Consider the following 16404-nt stretch of genomic DNA (forward strand, 5'->3'; position numbering starts at 1 on the left):
CTCTGATGTAAATGAGATCCCAGCTAAAATCAGGGCTAGGTTGCTCCATATGTCCAGGCAGTGTCTTGAAACCAACAGAAATGTGGGGTGCAGATCACAGTGGGGGTGTGGGGTGATCGTCCCAGCCGGATGGGCTCAGATCTCAGGCAGAATTGTACAGCTTAAGACACAGGCCTTAAAACCACACAGACCCGCCTGCCATACTGTCTAGTCACAAGCCCACAGTATGACCTTAGCCCAGTCAATTCACTTCTCTGGGCTTTAGTTACCTCTTCTGTGAAATGGGATTTTAATAGAACCCACTAGGAGGGGCTGTTGGGAGGATGAAACAGGACAGTGCATGTAGCTACCTAGCATGGGGACTTGTTGATAACAAGTTTTGGCAGGTGGTTGCAATCACTATGTTTCAGGTGAGGAAACTGTGACCCCATTGTGCCAGTCAGGGTTCTCCAGAGAAACAGAATCAATAGAATGTGTGTGTGTGTATGTGTGTGTGTGTATGAACACGTATAGTTCATATAGATACAGATATAGCCGTAGAAATAGACATATAGACATAGCTATACATGTAGACATAGATATAGATAGAAGAGACAGCCTTAGTTTAAAGAATTGGCTCATACAATTGTGGAAACTAGCAAGTCCAAAATCTATAGTGTGCCAGAAAGCTAGAGACCCAGGGAAAAAGCCAGTGTTGCAATTCAGTTTAAAGGCAGTCTGTAAGCAGAATTCCCTCTTATTCCCTCTTGCTTGGGGGAAGTCAGTCTTAGGCTCACTGGAACCTCTGCCTTCCAGGTTCAAGTGATTCCCCGCCTCAGCCTCCCTAGTAGCTGGGACTACAGGCACATGCCACCATACCTGGCTAATTTTTTTTTTTTTTTTTTTTGTATTTTAGTAGAGACGGGGTTTCACCATGTTGGCCAGGATGGTCTTGATCTCCTGACCTCGTGATCTGCCCACCTCAGCCTCCCAAAGTGTGGGGACTACAGGCGTGAGCCACTGCGCCTGGCCCAGTCTTTTTTTTTTCTTCCTCTTCAGGCCTTCAATTAATTGGATGAGGCCCACCCACTATTTGGAGGGCAAACTATTTTACTCAAAAATCCACCAATTTAAATGTTAATCTCATCCAAAAACCATCTCACAGAAACATCCAGACTAATGTCTGATCAACTATCTGGGCACTTTGGCTTAGCCAAAGTTCACACTTAAAATTAACTACCACACTCAGGGAAAAAGATGAATTGCCTAGGCTCACATTGCCAGCCAGCTGGAAGGCCTGTTGTTGCTGCTGTTGTTGTTGTTGAAATGGAGTCTCGCTTTGTCGCCCAGGCTGGAGTGCAGTAGTGTGATCTCAGCTCACTGCCACCTCCGCCTCCCGGGTTCAAGCAATCCTCCCATCTCAGCCTCCCGAGTAGCTAGGATTACAGGTGTGCGCCATCATGCCCAGCTAATTTTTGTATTTTCAGTAGAGACAGGGTTTTACCATGTTGGCCAGGCTGGTCTCAAACTCCTGACCTCAGGTGATCCACCCGCCTGGGCCTCCCAAAGTGTTGGGATTACGGAGGTTGAGCCACTGTGCCCGGACAGCTGGAAGTTTTGATCCAGACCTTGAACCAAAGATTTTTTAATTTCATTGACTAGAGTGACCATATATTTGGAGACAGTCTCAGTTCAACACATGTCATCCCAGCATAATTCTTAGTAAAACCACCTTTTATTCCTCCAATGGGTTCAGTGTGAACAATAAAGGTGGATGCTTTTTTTTTAAATTAACTAAGGAAACCCTTCTTATGTTCATTCAACATTTATTCACCTAAGAGACAATGTTTACTCTACACTTCATCCTCTTCTGGCCTTGGGGTCAACCCACAAACTTGTCTGGGGAGAAGGATGAATCAGTGCTAAGAATGTGCTGCCGACATAATTGAGATCATGGTCAGAGGATCAATGGAAAAAAACAAGAGCTACAACAGACAGTTCTGACATGCCGTGTGAGGTGGAATTTAAATGATTTTGAGACATTTGTTATTGTTTTGTTTTGGCCTCCAAAACAACCGCATAAGGAAAAAATAAACAGAAATCCTGTGAGTGTTTGAATCTTTCTGTGTTTATTCTTTTTACCTGTGGACAAACACAAATATTTTATACATGTTCATGGGAAAGCATCTTGTTTTCCAGACCGGACACTAAGACCCAGCGCTGAGGACAAAAGGAAGCAAGCTCTGCATATTCTAAGTGTTGCAAACTAGGGTCCATCCTCTGGGCCAGCCCTCTCCTCTAGGGGCTTACACAGAGTGTGTTGGGTAAGTGTGGCATTTAAAGAGAGAGCACTTTGGGAGGCCACGGTGGGTGGGCAACATGGTGAAACCCTGCCTCTACAAAAAATTAGCTAGACTAATTTTAGTATTCACCCAGCAGGCTGAAGTGGTGGTTCCCAAAGTGTAGTCTGCAGGCTCCCTAAGGGTGCTCAAGACCCTTTTAGGAGGTTCAGAATTTTTCGTAATAATACTAAGCCTTTCCCATTCCCATTCACTCACCAGTGTATCTTGGAGTTTTCCAGAGGCTGTACAATGAGTGATGTAATCACGGGTCTGACGTCTAATAGAATGTCTGCTGCTTTTGCTTTTTGAGACATAGTCTTGCTCTGTTGGCCAGGCTGTGTGGTGGAGTGCAGTGGCACAATCATGGCTCACTGCAACCTCTAACTCCTGGGCTCAAGCAATCCTCCCACCTCAGCCTCGCAAGTAGCTGGGACTACAGGTGTGTGCCATCACACCCAGCTAACTTTCGTATTTTTGTAGAGACAGGGTTTTACCATGTTGCCCAGACTGATCTCAAATTCCTGGGTTCAAGGGGTCCACTCACCCTCAGTCACCCAAAGTGCTGGGATTACAGGTGTGAGCCATTGCACTTGGCATGCTTCAGTATTGTTGGGTTTTAAATATTTCTGTTTCCATCAGTGGTTGCCAGGGGTTGAAGGTGGGTGGAGGGGGGTGAGTACAAAGGGCCAGGGGGTCACTTGTGGGCAATGGTGGTTCCATATCTTGATTCACCTGAGGTCAGGAGATCGAGCCAGCCTGGCCAACATGGTGAAATCCTGTCTCTACTAAAAATACAAAAATTAGCCAGGTGTGATGGCACGTGCCTGTAGTCCCAGCTACTCACTAGTCTAAGGCAGGAGAATCGCTTTAACCTGGGAGGTGGAGGTTATAGTGAGCCAAGATCGCCCCACTGCACTCCAGCCTGGACGACAGAGTAAGACTCTGTCTCGAAAGACAAAAAAAAAAAAGAAAAAAAAAAGAAAGAAAGAAAGAAAAAGAAAAACCTGATGTAAAACAGTTTATTCTTTAAGTGCAGGGGTGTGTAATGTAATCCTTGCTTGGCATGATCTTAGATCCTGTTCATAATTTGGTATCTTATTGCCACAAAGAGTCCATTCTGTCTGTCTTATGATCACTGTTTTAACATTAATGCTGGTCAGTTGTTGTGTCTAAACTTCTAACGGAAGTGGGTATATGGAGGCATGTCTGACCTCCCATCTCATCATGGCCGGGAACTCACTGTTTAAGGTTTCTTGAAGTTCCCCTTGGCCAAGAGGGGGCCCATTCAGTCAGCTGGGGGGGCTTAGGATTTTTAATTTACATTGTGCTCACTGGAGTAGCACTTTTAATTTCCTTCAAGAAATTTTCCTTTGAATTCACAACTTGGCTAAATGTTTGGTGCAAGAAAGCTTGCTTTCAGCCTATCCAGACTTTTGACATGCCTTCCTCACTAGGCTTAATCATTTCTAGCTTTTGATTTAAAGTGAGAGATGTGTGACTCTTCCTATCCCTTGAACATGTAGAGGCCATTGTGGGGTTATTAACTGACTGAAATTCAATATTGTTGTGTTTTACGGACTAGGGAGACCTGAGAAGAGGGAGAGAGAGTGGGGAACAGCCAGTTAGCAGAGCACTTGGAACGCACACAATACTGATTAAGTTGGCTGTCTTATATGAATGCTGTTTGTGGCACCCAAAAACAATTACAATAGTAACATTAAGGATCACTAATCACAGATCACCTTAATAGGTATAATAATAATGATGAAAAACTTTGGGGTCAGGTGCGGTGGCTTACGCCTGTAATCCCAGCACTTTGAGAGGACAAGGCAAGCATATCTCCTGAGGGCAGGAGTTCGAAACCAGACTGGCCAACACAGTGAAACCCCCATCTCTACTAAAAATGCTAAAATTAGCCAGGCATGGTGGCGCGTGCCTGTAATTCCAGCTATTTGGGTGGCTGAGGCACGAAAATCGCTTGAACCCCGGGAGGCGGAGGTTGCAGTGAGCCAAGATTGCACCACTGCACTCCAGCCTGCATGACAGAGTAAGGCACTATTGCAAAAAAGAAAAGAAAAAAAATGTTTGAAATATTGCAAGAATTACCAGGATGTGGTACAGAGACATGAAGTGAGAACATGCTGTTGAAAATGGACCCAATAGACTTGCTGTAGTGAGGTTGCCGCATACCTTGAACTGTAAAAATGCAGTATCTGTGAAGCACAATAAAGTGAAGTGCAATAAAACAAGATACGCTGGGCCGGGCAAGGTGGCTCACATCTGTAATCCCAGCACTTTGGGAGGCTGAGGTGGGTGGAACACAAGGTCAGGAGTTCAAGACCAGCCTAGCCATTATGGTGAAATCTCTTCTCTACTAAAAACACAAAAATTAGCCAGGCGAGGTGGCGGGCGCCTATAGTCCCAGCTACTTGGGAGGCTGAAGCAGGAGAATCACTTGAACCCAGGAGGCGGAGCTTGCAGTGAGCCGAGATCGTGCCACTGCACTCCAGCCTGGGTGACAGAGCGAGACTCCGTCTCAAAAAAAAAACAAAAAACAAAAAACCAGATATGCCTATATACCTCAATTTTAAGGAAACAAAAATTCTCAATTTTAATTTCTAACAGGGTACAGTTAGATATAAACAAAATCCCTCAATCCTTTTTAAGCATACAAAGAGATCCTGAGAACAAAAACTTTGAGAACCACTGATCTAACGCATTGATTTCTTTTGTTTTGTTTCTGTAGTTGGGGCTACGGGTATGCAACACCACCCCCAGCATGAGTGCAATTACTCAGTCTGGAGGTGGAGAAAGCAATTGAAAGGGAGGGGAAAATCTCACTGGCCCTAATGCTTTATAAACTGTGCTGTCTAATATGGTAGCTGCTGGTCACTTGTGGCTATTTAGCACATGAAAAGTGGGTACTCCAAATTGAGAGGTACTTAGTACCAAAAAAAAAACAAAAAATAATGGGCCGGGCACGGTAGCTCACGCCTGTAATCCCAACACTTTGGGAGGCCAAGGCGGGTGGATCACAAGGTCAGAAGCAGCCTGACCAACGTGGTGAAACCCGTATCTACTAAAAATACAAAAAAATTAGCCGGGTGTGGTGGTGTGCACCTGTAATCCCAGGTACTCAGGAGGCTGAGGCAGAAGAATTGCTTGAAACTGGGAGGCGAGATTGTGCCATTGCACTGCAGCCTGGGCAACAGAGCGAGACTCCGTCTCAAAAAAAAAAAAAAAAAAAAAGAATGTAAATTATCTCATCAATAATTTTCACATAGAAATGACAACATTTTTTGTTTTTCTTTTCTTTGTTTTTGGTAGCCATGGATTCTTGCTATGTTGCCCAGGTGGTCTTGGACTCTGGGCCTGAAGCCATCCTCTCACCTGGCCTCCCAAAGTGCTGGGATTATAGGCATAAGCCACTGAACCTGCCCCAATATTTTGAACATATTGGGTCAAGGAAAATATACGGTTAAAATTAAGTTTACTTCTTGCTTTTTTTTTTTTTTTTTTTGAGATGGAATCTCACTCTGTCACCCAGACTGGAGTGTAGTGGGATGATCTTGGCTCAGTGCAACCTCCATCTCCAGGGTTCAAGCAATTCTCCTGCCTCAGCCTCCTGAGTAGCTGGAATTACAGGCACCTGCCACCACACCCGGTTAGTTTTTGTATTTTTAGTAGAGACAGGGTTTCACCACTTTGGCCAAGCTGGTCTCGAACTCCTGACCTCAGGTGATCCACCAGCCTCATTCTCCCAAAGTGTTGGGATTACAGGCGTGGGCCACGGCGTCTGGCCTACCTCTTGCTTTTTACTTTAATGCGGCTACTAGAAAATGTAAAATTACCTATGTGGCTCCTGTATACTTCTGTTGGAGAGTGCTATTCTGGGGATACACGCACTGAACTGCCAATCTCTGTTTCACCACTTACAAGTTGTGTCAAAAAACTTACTATTTCTTCGAATTTCTTGGGTTCCCTGGGATGTAAAATGTGGGTAATGTTAGAGTTGGTGTGAATATTAAACGTAAATAATGTGACATACTTAGCTCTATACCTGGCACCTAAATAAACAATAAGTTTGTTAGCTATTATTATTAAAGACGTTGATTTCTCTACTGATATCGTCAGAGATGGGCCTCATGCTCATTAAAGTTCCTTCCTCTGCGACCTATTTCCACTCTGGCCACAATAATAACTAATTATAGCAAAGGCCTGACCCGACTTTCGGCCGTTGGCCTCCTTCTCCACACCGAAAAATTCAAATCATGACCCAGGGTCCATCCTAGAAGTGTGCCATCTGTATTTATCAATGGAGCCTAAGCAAATCTGAAAACCAAGCACCCCAGGCAGCTGAGCCTCGCTTAGCAACCGACGCTGAGGTCTGTTGCTAAGGGAAAAGAAAGAAAGGACGTGGTCCGTCAGCTATTGCTCTCCGGAGGCAGCTACTTCCGGTCCCCCGGGCCCTGTCCTGCGGTCTACCTTCCCCCGAGGTACTGGGCCTGCGGCCGTAGGTTCCGCTGTCTCGGGAACCTTCGTAGCCCTCGGTCAGGCGGCGGCGGGGGCGGCAGTAGCGGCGGAGGTGGCTTCAGGCCTCCGGTGCGGCTGCAATGCTGAGCTCACGGGCCGAGGCGGCGATGACCGCGGCCGACAGGGCCATCCAGCGCTTCCTGAGGACCGGGGCGGCCGTCAGGTGAGATTTTGGGGGGCGGGGCGGCCGAAGAGGCCGGGACAGGGTCCCCAGCTTGGGCCCGTGACGGCTTTTTCATGCCCTAGTTGGGGTCTCCAGGGCCCGCGCGGGCATTCCGGGAGCTTCTGCGTCCTTTAGGGTTGGAGGCCTGGGCCTGTAGGTGGGAGGACTGACGGGCTCCAGTCCTTCGGCAACAACAATTCTGTCTGCACTCCCCGGGTCCGTCTGTCCCTCCCCCTCCTGTCATTGTTCCCAGGACATCCAGGGCCCTCCAGTCTTGTCAGGGCCCCTAATTCTGTCAGTGCCCTCAGTTCTTTCAGTGCCTCCTAGGCCTGCCAAGACCCCTCAATCTTTCTAGTATACCCCCAATCCTTCTGGGTCCACCAATCATATCTGCCAGGGGTTCCCCAATCTTGGCGTGGTTCTTCCAGTCCTGTAAGTGCCCCGGGCCTGCAAGCCCCGCGTTTTGTTAGTACCGCCCCCTATTCCTGTTAGCCCGCCCTCTAGTCTAATATGGATCCCCACTTCTGTCTGAGTCCCTGATGTTATTAGTGTGAGTAAAGGCCCTTGTTTTGCAAGGGTCTCTAAATTGGTCAGTGCTTCTTTAACCTGTTAAGGCTGCTTGTTCCTGTTAAATCCTTCCGTTCTTGTTAGGACTCCTCGATTGCCTGGGTTCCCAATCCTGTCAGGGCCCCCATTTCCTTATTCACCCTCCCAAGGGCTCCAGGCTTCAGAACTGAGTACCCCCTCCCCCACTGCTGACCCCAAATAACTGAGACCTGTTGCTCAGGTCGGCTTCCTCTGGAACTGGAGCAGGTTTAAAGAGCTTATTATTCCAGGGCTAAAAGGCCTCGATACCTATCCTGTACAGTGCCCCCATTCCGTAGGTGGGAAGTGTGGCCCCATAGCTGACCTCATAGCAGAGTTGGGAGGAGAAGCCAGATCTCTTCACCCCCAGGCCCCACCACTCTTCTCGTGATGTCATTTTGCAGAGGAATGGAGTTTCCAAAGTCGCCAGTTGTCCCTGGGTATTTTTTCCTTATGCTGCTAAAGTCATGGACAAGTCCTCTCTCCCATCCCCTTGACACTGTTTCCTTCAGTTTCTGTCTTGAACTTTGTGGTTTTAAGCACAGACTTGGGAGACAGACACGCATGATTCAGAGCCATGTTCGTTCACTCACTGTGACCAAGTTGGTCTCTTAGTTTCCTCAGTTATAAAAATGAAAGTGATGGTATAATCTGCTTCTGTGGGATTGTTTAAAAAATGAGGTAAGACTGTCACAGTGCCTGGCATAGAGTATGCACCCTTAAATATTATAGTGTTTGACTGGGGGATTTTAAGCACTGGTAAAGTGCTTTAGCACTTCCATGACAGTCCTTTGTAACCTTTCCAAGCACTTTTGTGAACTCATGTATTGTGTAAAAGCACAGTGATGCATTAGGAAACTTCAAGAATAGCTTTCACCGGCTGGGCATGGTGGCTTACACCTGTAATCCCAGCACTTTGGGAGGCTGAGGCAGGCAGATTGCTTGAGCTCAGGAGTTTGAGACCAGCCTGGGCAACATAGTGAGAGCCTGTCTTTACAAAAAAATTTAAAAATTACCTGGGCGTGTGGTGTGCACCTGTGGTCCTAGCTACTCGGGAGGTTGAGGCAGGAGGATCGCCTGAGCCCAGAAGGTGGAGATTGTATTGAGCTGAGATGGCACCACTGCACTGCAGCCTGGGCACTAGAGCAAGATACTGTCTCAAAAAAAAAAAAAAAACGAACAAAAGAGAAGGAATAGCTGTCATGAATGAACCTGAGATTGTAATGCTTAATTTGTAGCAGCTAACATTTATTAAGTTCTTACTATGTACTCTGTACCTTCACACTTATTTAATCCTCACCACAACCCTATGAGGTAGGTCTTATGGATGGTCCCCATCGTACAGATGAGGAAACTGAGGCTTAGAAGGTGAAATGATGCCAAATGAAGTAGCAAAGCCAGGACTGAACCAGAATAATGTAATCCCACTTTCTTAACCAAGTTTGGTGCATATTCTGTTGGCTATGTCTTGGAAAACAAATATTTATTTGAAATTCAGCTATCAGCTATGATACTAAGAAATGCTGATTATTGTAAAGCAGAGTCACTATTATCACCAGTGACTCTTCACCAAGTTAATGTTTACTGAACTGAAATCAAAACAATATTCACATGATCCAAATATTGGGATAATAATGTATTACACACACACGCACATACAAACACGTATATATACATGTGTAACACATATGCAGATACACATTACATAGCTATATACACATAGATGGTTTGTCTTATTTTGTAGAAATATATAACTTTGTATAAAAACAATGTTTTAAATTGCTGGTGAAATTTCTTAATTTGTAGCAAAAGCATAACCAGTGTTTAAGTCAAGCCTGTAGTTAGGAAATCTTTAATTTTATAAACATTCAGCTCTTTTATACCATTGTATGTGTGCCCCTTTCCTGTCTAATATTCTAAAAGAGAAATTCATTTCTGTATATTTTCTCTAGTATTCAGTCATTCAATAAATATTTTTACATATATATATATATATATATTTTTTTTTTTTTTTTTTTGAGACTGAGTGTTGCTCTTTTGCCCAGGCTGGAGTGCAATGGCACGATCTCAGCTCACTGTAACCTCTGCCTCCCAGATTCAAGTGATTCTCCCACCTCAGCCTCCCGAGTAGCTGGGACTACAGGTACACATCACCACGGCCAGCTAATTTTTGTGTTTTTAGTAGAGACAGGGTTTCACCATGTTGCCCAGGCTGGTGTCAAACTCTGGGGCTCAAGGGATCCTCCTGCCTTGACTTCCCAAAGTGCTGGGGTTACAGGGATGAGCCAATGTGCCCGGCTGACTTAGATTTTAAATCCTAATGTCTAAACATCCTGATTTTTAAGATGTAATCCTATAACTATATATTACTTTAACTTGAAATTAGGTATTTGGTGGGTTATTTTGACAAAATGTTATTCTGTCTATATCTGTATATTCGCCTATTGTGTTTGTGATGAGGGAAGACCGTAAATTTGTTTTCTTTTTTAGATATAAAGTCATGAAGAACTGGGGAGTTATAGGTGGAATTGCTGCTGCTCTTGCAGCAGGAATATATGTTATTTGGGGTCCCATTACAGAAAGAAAGAAGCGTAGAAAAGGTAAGAATGAGAACACTGCATTATGGTCTGTAGACTTGACCCAGATCCCTGTTATCTGAAAACAGTACAAAGAAGGTTGGGAGGTTGGTCGTATTTGTTCTCTGTATCTTTAAAATTAGGACTTCAGGTTTTGAAACAGTACTTTTACCATTAGTTGTTATTTGATACCCTGTAGTAAAAAGATTTCTATTTCAGCCTCTCTCCAGACTGGAGTTTGAGGCATGCTTTGTAATGAAAAATGTCAAGCGGCGTAATTGTCTAAGAAGTGTTCTCATTAATATGGCAATTACAGTTTTCAGTGGTACAAACTGACCAATTACATCATACATTTGTGTTCTCTCAGACTAGCTTGCTAATAACTGGTAAAAATTTCAAGTTAGTGCCTTCATTACTAAAAAACTATTTTCTAATTTTTTTTAAATGCTCCCTTTTGAAAGTGTTGCACTATGTAACATTGAATAAAATTCAGCAAAGAAAGAAAAGAATGTGGTGAAATTTGATCATTGTTAAATCTGGGGACAGTTATAATTGAGGTTTATTATACATTCTCCCTCCTTTTGTGTGTCTTTGAGAACTTTGAGAATAAGAAGTTTTTTAAAACGATTGCTAGCAGAAGACAGAAGTATATTCGATTTTGTTGATCTCTGCAGAAAGACTGATCAGAATTGGTATAGTGGAGTCTTTCCCAGTGATTGTTAAGATAAGAACAGAATCATTGTCCTGGGGAAGTAACAACAGAACAATTGTTTTCTTCTGTTCTCAGAAACATTGCTTTCTGGTTAAAGAAGAAAGAGAGCATGTAGGGGAGAATGAGGAAGAGAAAAAGACAGGAGATGGTTACTAAGTGTTTTGTACATTTAGGAAGAACCAAGCTGTGCTGCATACCATGATAGGTTTCAAAAATAACACACAAAAGGGACCTTTCCTTCTGTGCTTACAGTCTGCGGAGCAGTACTAGAACCAAGCCTTGGCCCAGATCTCTGTGGATAAGGATCTTCTTGGATCGGGATTCCAAATTTAAGGCCACAGCGCAGGAACTCTGGGTCCCAAATGGGAGAGAAATGGATCAAATATGATATGCTGTTCTCTTCTTCCCCCTGCTTTTTTTTAGGGCTCGTGCCTGGCCTTGTTAATTTAGGGAACACCTGCTTCATGAACTCCCTGCTTCAAGGCCTGTCTGCCTGTCCTGCTTTCATCAGGTGGCTGGAAGAGTTCACCTCCCAGTACACCAGGGATCAGAAGGAGCCCCCCTCACACCAGTATTTATCCTTAACACTGTTGCACCTTCTGAAAGGTATCTAGATGGGAATTTCAAGGGGATTGTGTACCTTTTCAAAGAAGTCCAGATGACAGGCAAAGAGTTAATAGCCTTATTGTAGGAAAAAATCATATAGATCATTATGAATAAAAAACACCAAGAGCCCAGTAGATACAAACAGGTATTTTTTAAAAATCAAAGATGGAGGCTGAGTGCAGTGGTTCATGCCTGTAATCCCAGCAATTTGGGAGGCCAAGGCAGGTGGATCACGAGGTCAGGAGTTCGAGACCAGCCTGACCAACATGGAGAAACCCCGTCTCTACTAAAAACACAAAAAATATCATCCGGGCGTGGTGGTGCGTGCCTGTAATCCCAGCTACTCAGGAGGCTGAGGCAGAAGAATCACTTGAACCCAGGAGGTGGAGGTTACAGTGAGCCGAGATCACACCATTGCACTCCAGCCTGAGCAACAAGAGTGAAACTCCATATCAAAAAAAAAAAAAAATCAAAGATGGAACCATAAATTGTCAAGTTAATAACAGCATTTTAAGGAAGGAAGAAATCCACTGCCACATAAGAAGTATTGTAAGAAGTATTCTGGTTTGAAAAACATTAAAAAAAAAAAGTATATTAGCCTAGGTTATTCACAAAAGAAGTAATACAAATTGCTAAAAAACTCAAATGTTCAACTTGACCATTATCAAAGAAGTATAAATAAAATAAAAATGCTACTTTTTGCCTGTCAGCAAAGATTAAAAAACAAATTTGCAGCCCTGTCCAGCTGTTGGACAATACATCCATACACCGCTGAGAGGGGTGTAACTTAGTGCAACTTTTCTGGAAAGCAGTTTGGAACTACACAATAATAGCTTGCGAAGTATTCAGTACTATTTGACCCAGTAATTCTGTGTCTGGGAGCCCGCCTTATGAAAATGGCTAGAAACGTAGATTGTGACTTAACTAGCCTGAAAAATGGAGTCTAAAAGCAACCAAGTTTAGGAATGACTGAATGGTGGCCCCCAACTTGGAGAGTCACAATATACACTGGCTTGGTAAAGGTTTTCAGAAATAACCTACCCAACTTCTTTGTTTGTTTGTTTGTTTGTTTGTTTGTTTGAGACAGAGTCTCACCTTGTCGCCCAGCTTGTTGCAGTGGTACGATCTCAGCTCACTGCAACCTTCACCTCTCGAGTTCAAGCGATTCTCCTGCTTCAGCCTCCCTAGTAGCTGGGATTACAGCCGCATGCCACCACGCCCGGCTAATTTTTGTATTTTTAGTAGAGACAGGGTTTGCCATGTTATCCAGGCTGGTCTTGAACTCCTGACCTCAAATGAGGTCTGCCTCAGCCCAAAGTGCTGGGATTACAGGCGTGAGCCACCGCACCCAGCCCAACTTCATTTTTAAACCAACTTTTTTGACTGTAGAACTGTTTTGTTTTCTTCATAAAATCTGCTGACGTTCCATGTGTATTATACAGAGCGCGATATATGCACAGAGATCTCCAACATCTAATTATTATGGCAAAAAGGGGAAAGAATGTAGATATCAAACAGAATGATTAAGCAATCACTTAATGCCATACTATTCTGTACGTACCCGATCTCATCAGACCTCAGAAGCTAAGCAGGGTAGTGCTTGGCTAGCACTTAGATGGGAAAATGATTAAGTAATCGATGGCATACAGCCATTAAGAATCACTTTTATGAAATTTTTTAAAAATTTGGGTGAGGGCATAGGCTGTAATATTAAAGAGCAGCATACAAAATACAATTTGACTTCATCAAGGTAGGAACTTCCACAGATAAAGGCTGGACTGAAAAATGCTGAAATATTAGCCATTTTGGTATTGTGCAGTCATTGGTAATTTTAAAATCGTTTTGGAAAACTACTTCTACTTTTAACAATAAGTATATATTGCTGTCACTGTAAGGAGAAAATTGGGTTTAAAAAACATTCAGCTAAATCGTGCTTCACTGAGGTGTTTTCCTATGTGAGCTCTGCTTGACACAGAAATCTTTATGAAGCAAGTGTACTTTTCTGTAGAAGAGGCGACTTGAGAATAATTTCTTTTACTATCCTGTTTTTTTAGCCCATTCCTGGTTTAGAGGAAAAAAAAAAAGTGCAACTTGCTGCCAGCGTTCATCTAATTTTACGTAAACATGCTCTTTGAGGCCAAAGCAAGTCTGACTGATTTTAAATGTGAAAATAGAAAAACTGTTCTTGGAGTTCTTTCTTTTCTTTTTTTTTTTTTTTTTTTTTTTTATGTTTGAGACGGAGTCTCGCCTTGTAGCTCAGGCTGGAGTGCAGTGGTGGGATTTCGGCTCACTGCAACCTCCGCCTCCCAGGTTCAAGCAATTCTTCTGCCTCAGCCTCCCAAGTAACTGGGATTATAGGCACTCCCCACCATGCCCAGCTAGTTTTTGTATTTTTAGTAGAGACAGGGTTTTACCAGGCTGCTCTCAAACTCCTGACCTCAAGTGATGCACCTGCCTTAGCCTCCCAAAGTGTTTGGATTACAGGCATGAGCTAAAATGCTTGGCCTTTTTAAATTTTTTTTAAAAATAGAGATGGGGTCTTGCTATGTTGACCAGGCTGGTCTCGAACTCCTGACCTCAAGTGATCCTCCCATCTTGGTCTCCCGAAGTGCTGGGATTACAGGGGTGAGCCAGCACACCCAGCCATGTTCTTGGGAGTTATTTCTAAATAGAACTTGTCTCTAATCCTAATGTAACAGAAATGTATATGATGTTACATCATATACAACAGAAATGTATATAATGTTACATTAGGATTAGAGACAGGAATATTCTTGGGGCAAATAGGAAATGGGTTAAAAGCACCACTCCAAAGATTATGTGAAAGCTGAAATGTCCACGTGAATTATCCTAACCCTGGCCTGTCAGCACTGCCCTTATCTTTCACATGGGACCCAGTACTGGGAGCCAGAGCCATCCTTGGGCTGCTGTCCCAGAATGTCTGCTCATTTCTCTGCTTCTGCTTTCCAATGTCTCTTACTTTGATTTTTTAGAAAAAAAAATTTTTTTTTGAGACAGGGTTCTGTTCTGTCAACCCAGGCTGGAGTGCAGTGGCGCAACCTCCGCTCACTGCAGCCTCTGCCTCCCAGCCCCAAAACAATCCTCCCACCTCCATTTCCTAAGTAGCTGGGACTGCAGGCACATGCCACCATTCCTGGCTAATTTTTTTATTTTTAGTAGAGACAGGGTTTTGACTTGTTGCCCAGGCTGGTCTCGAACTCCTAAACTCAAGCAGTGTGCCCACCTTGGCCTCCCAGAGTGCTGGGATTGCAGGCATGAACCACCATGCCTGGCCTATAAATAATTTTTTAATTATACAAGTAATGCATGAATCAGTTCTCTTTGTAAAAAATTAAAGCATTACAGAGAAGGCCAGAGTCCCCTTTATCAATACTCCAACCCTGCTCCCCTCTACCGTTCCCAAAGGTGGATCCTTCCAGACCTTTTTCTGTGCATTTAAATACATTTCTGTGCATCCATAGAAATGATATATTGTGGGGTTTTTTGGTGTTTGATTTTTTGTTTTTTTGGAGACAGGGTCTCACCCAAGCTGAAGTGCAATGGTGCAGTCTCAGCTCACCGCACTTGAGCCTCCTGGGCTCAAGCTATCCTCCCACCCCAGCTTCCTGAGTAGCTGGGACTACAGGTGCATGCTGCCACACCCGGCTAATTTTTGTATTTTTAGTAGAGACAGGGTTTCATCATGTTGCCTAGGCTGGTCTTGAACTCCTGGGCTCAGGTGATCCGCCCGCCTCAGCCTCCCAAAGTGCTGGGATTACAGGCATGAGCCACCGCACCTGGCTTGTATATTGTTTTGTTTTGTTTGTGGTTTACATGGCCAAATATAATAAGCATTAGAGAAGTGTCCATTTTAGTACATGTAGTTCTACCTCCTTCACTTTTTTTTTGGGGGTGTATTGGTCTTATAGTTTGTCTTCTGTGAATTGCTTGTTTATATCCTTTGCCTACTTTTTAAAATTGTGGCAAAATATCCCTAACATAAAATTTACCATTTTCAGCGTATAGTTCAATAGATTAAGTACAGCCACATTGTTGTGCAGCAGTCACCCCCATCCCTCTCTAGAACTCTTCATCATCCCGTACTGAAACTATACCCATGAAACAGTAACTCCCATTCTCCCCTCCCCCTAGCCCTTGGTAACCACTGCCCTACCTTCTCTTTCTTTAAATTTGACTCAGACCTCATTAAGTCATGAGTTTCCTCATATTTATAAGATGTACCTCATTAAGTGGACTCATATAATATTCACCCTTTTGTAACTGGCTTATTTCACTTAATATCTTCAGGGTTCATCCATGTTATACCACATATCAGAATTTCATTCCTTTTTAAGGCTGAAAATATTCTTTTTTTTCTTTTAAGGCGAAGTCTCATTCTGTCACCCAGGCTGGAGGGCAGTGGCGCCATCTTAGCTCACTGCCACTTCCACCTCCCAGATTCAAGTGATTCTCCTACTTCAACCTCCCAAGTAGCTGGGATTACAGGCGTGCACCACCACACCTGGCTTATTTTTTGTATTTTTAGTAGAGACGGGGTTTTACCACGTTGGCCAGGCTGATCTCGAACTCCTGACCTCAAGTGACCTGCCCACCTCGGCCTCCCAAAGTTCTGGGATTACAGGCATGAGCCACTACACCTGGCCTAGGCTGAATGATATTCTGTTGCATGTGTATGCAGCATTTTGTTTGTCCCTCTGTCAGTCCGTGGACATTTGGCTTATTTTCATTCTTTGGCTATCATGAATAATGTTGCTGTGAACATTAGTGTCCAAATGCCCTGCTTTCAATTATTTTCTGTAAACACTCAAGTAGAATTGCTGGATCAAATGGTAATTCTGTTTAATTTTTTGAGGAGCCTCTATGCTGTTTTCCACAGATGGTGCATGA

At 43.8% G+C, this 16404-nt stretch overlaps 1 protein-coding gene and 1 long non-coding RNA gene across 7 annotated transcripts in view; one reads left to right on the top strand and one right to left on the bottom strand.

Annotated features, from left to right (window-relative positions):
• Positions 1 to 6828: 6828 nt before the first annotated feature.
• Positions 6829 to 8206, bottom strand: LOC144333031 (uncharacterized). Its single transcript, XR_013401337.1, has 2 exons — positions 7928 to 8206; positions 6829 to 6994 (listed from the first exon to the last, which is right to left on the bottom strand). It is a non-coding gene; the product is annotated as an uncharacterized LOC144333031 (long non-coding RNA).
• The window catches only part of USP30 (ubiquitin specific peptidase 30), a 34640-nt gene continuing 25072 nt past the window's right edge, over positions 6837 to 16404 (top strand). For 2 of the 6 annotated variants that reach the window (XM_077952675.1, XM_077952676.1), the window contains exons 1-3: positions 9622 to 9745; positions 10093 to 10202; positions 11314 to 11496. In XM_077952675.1, coding sequence (XP_077808801.1) covers positions 10103 to 10202; positions 11314 to 11496 — 283 coding nt within the window. In that variant the 5' untranslated portion in view covers positions 9622 to 9745; positions 10093 to 10102. 6 annotated transcript variants of the gene reach the window in all.

Source organism: Macaca mulatta, chromosome 11 (genome assembly GCF_049350105.2).
Source record: "Macaca mulatta isolate MMU2019108-1 chromosome 11, T2T-MMU8v2.0, whole genome shotgun sequence".
Lineage (NCBI taxonomy): Eukaryota > Metazoa > Chordata > Mammalia > Primates > Cercopithecidae > Macaca > Macaca mulatta.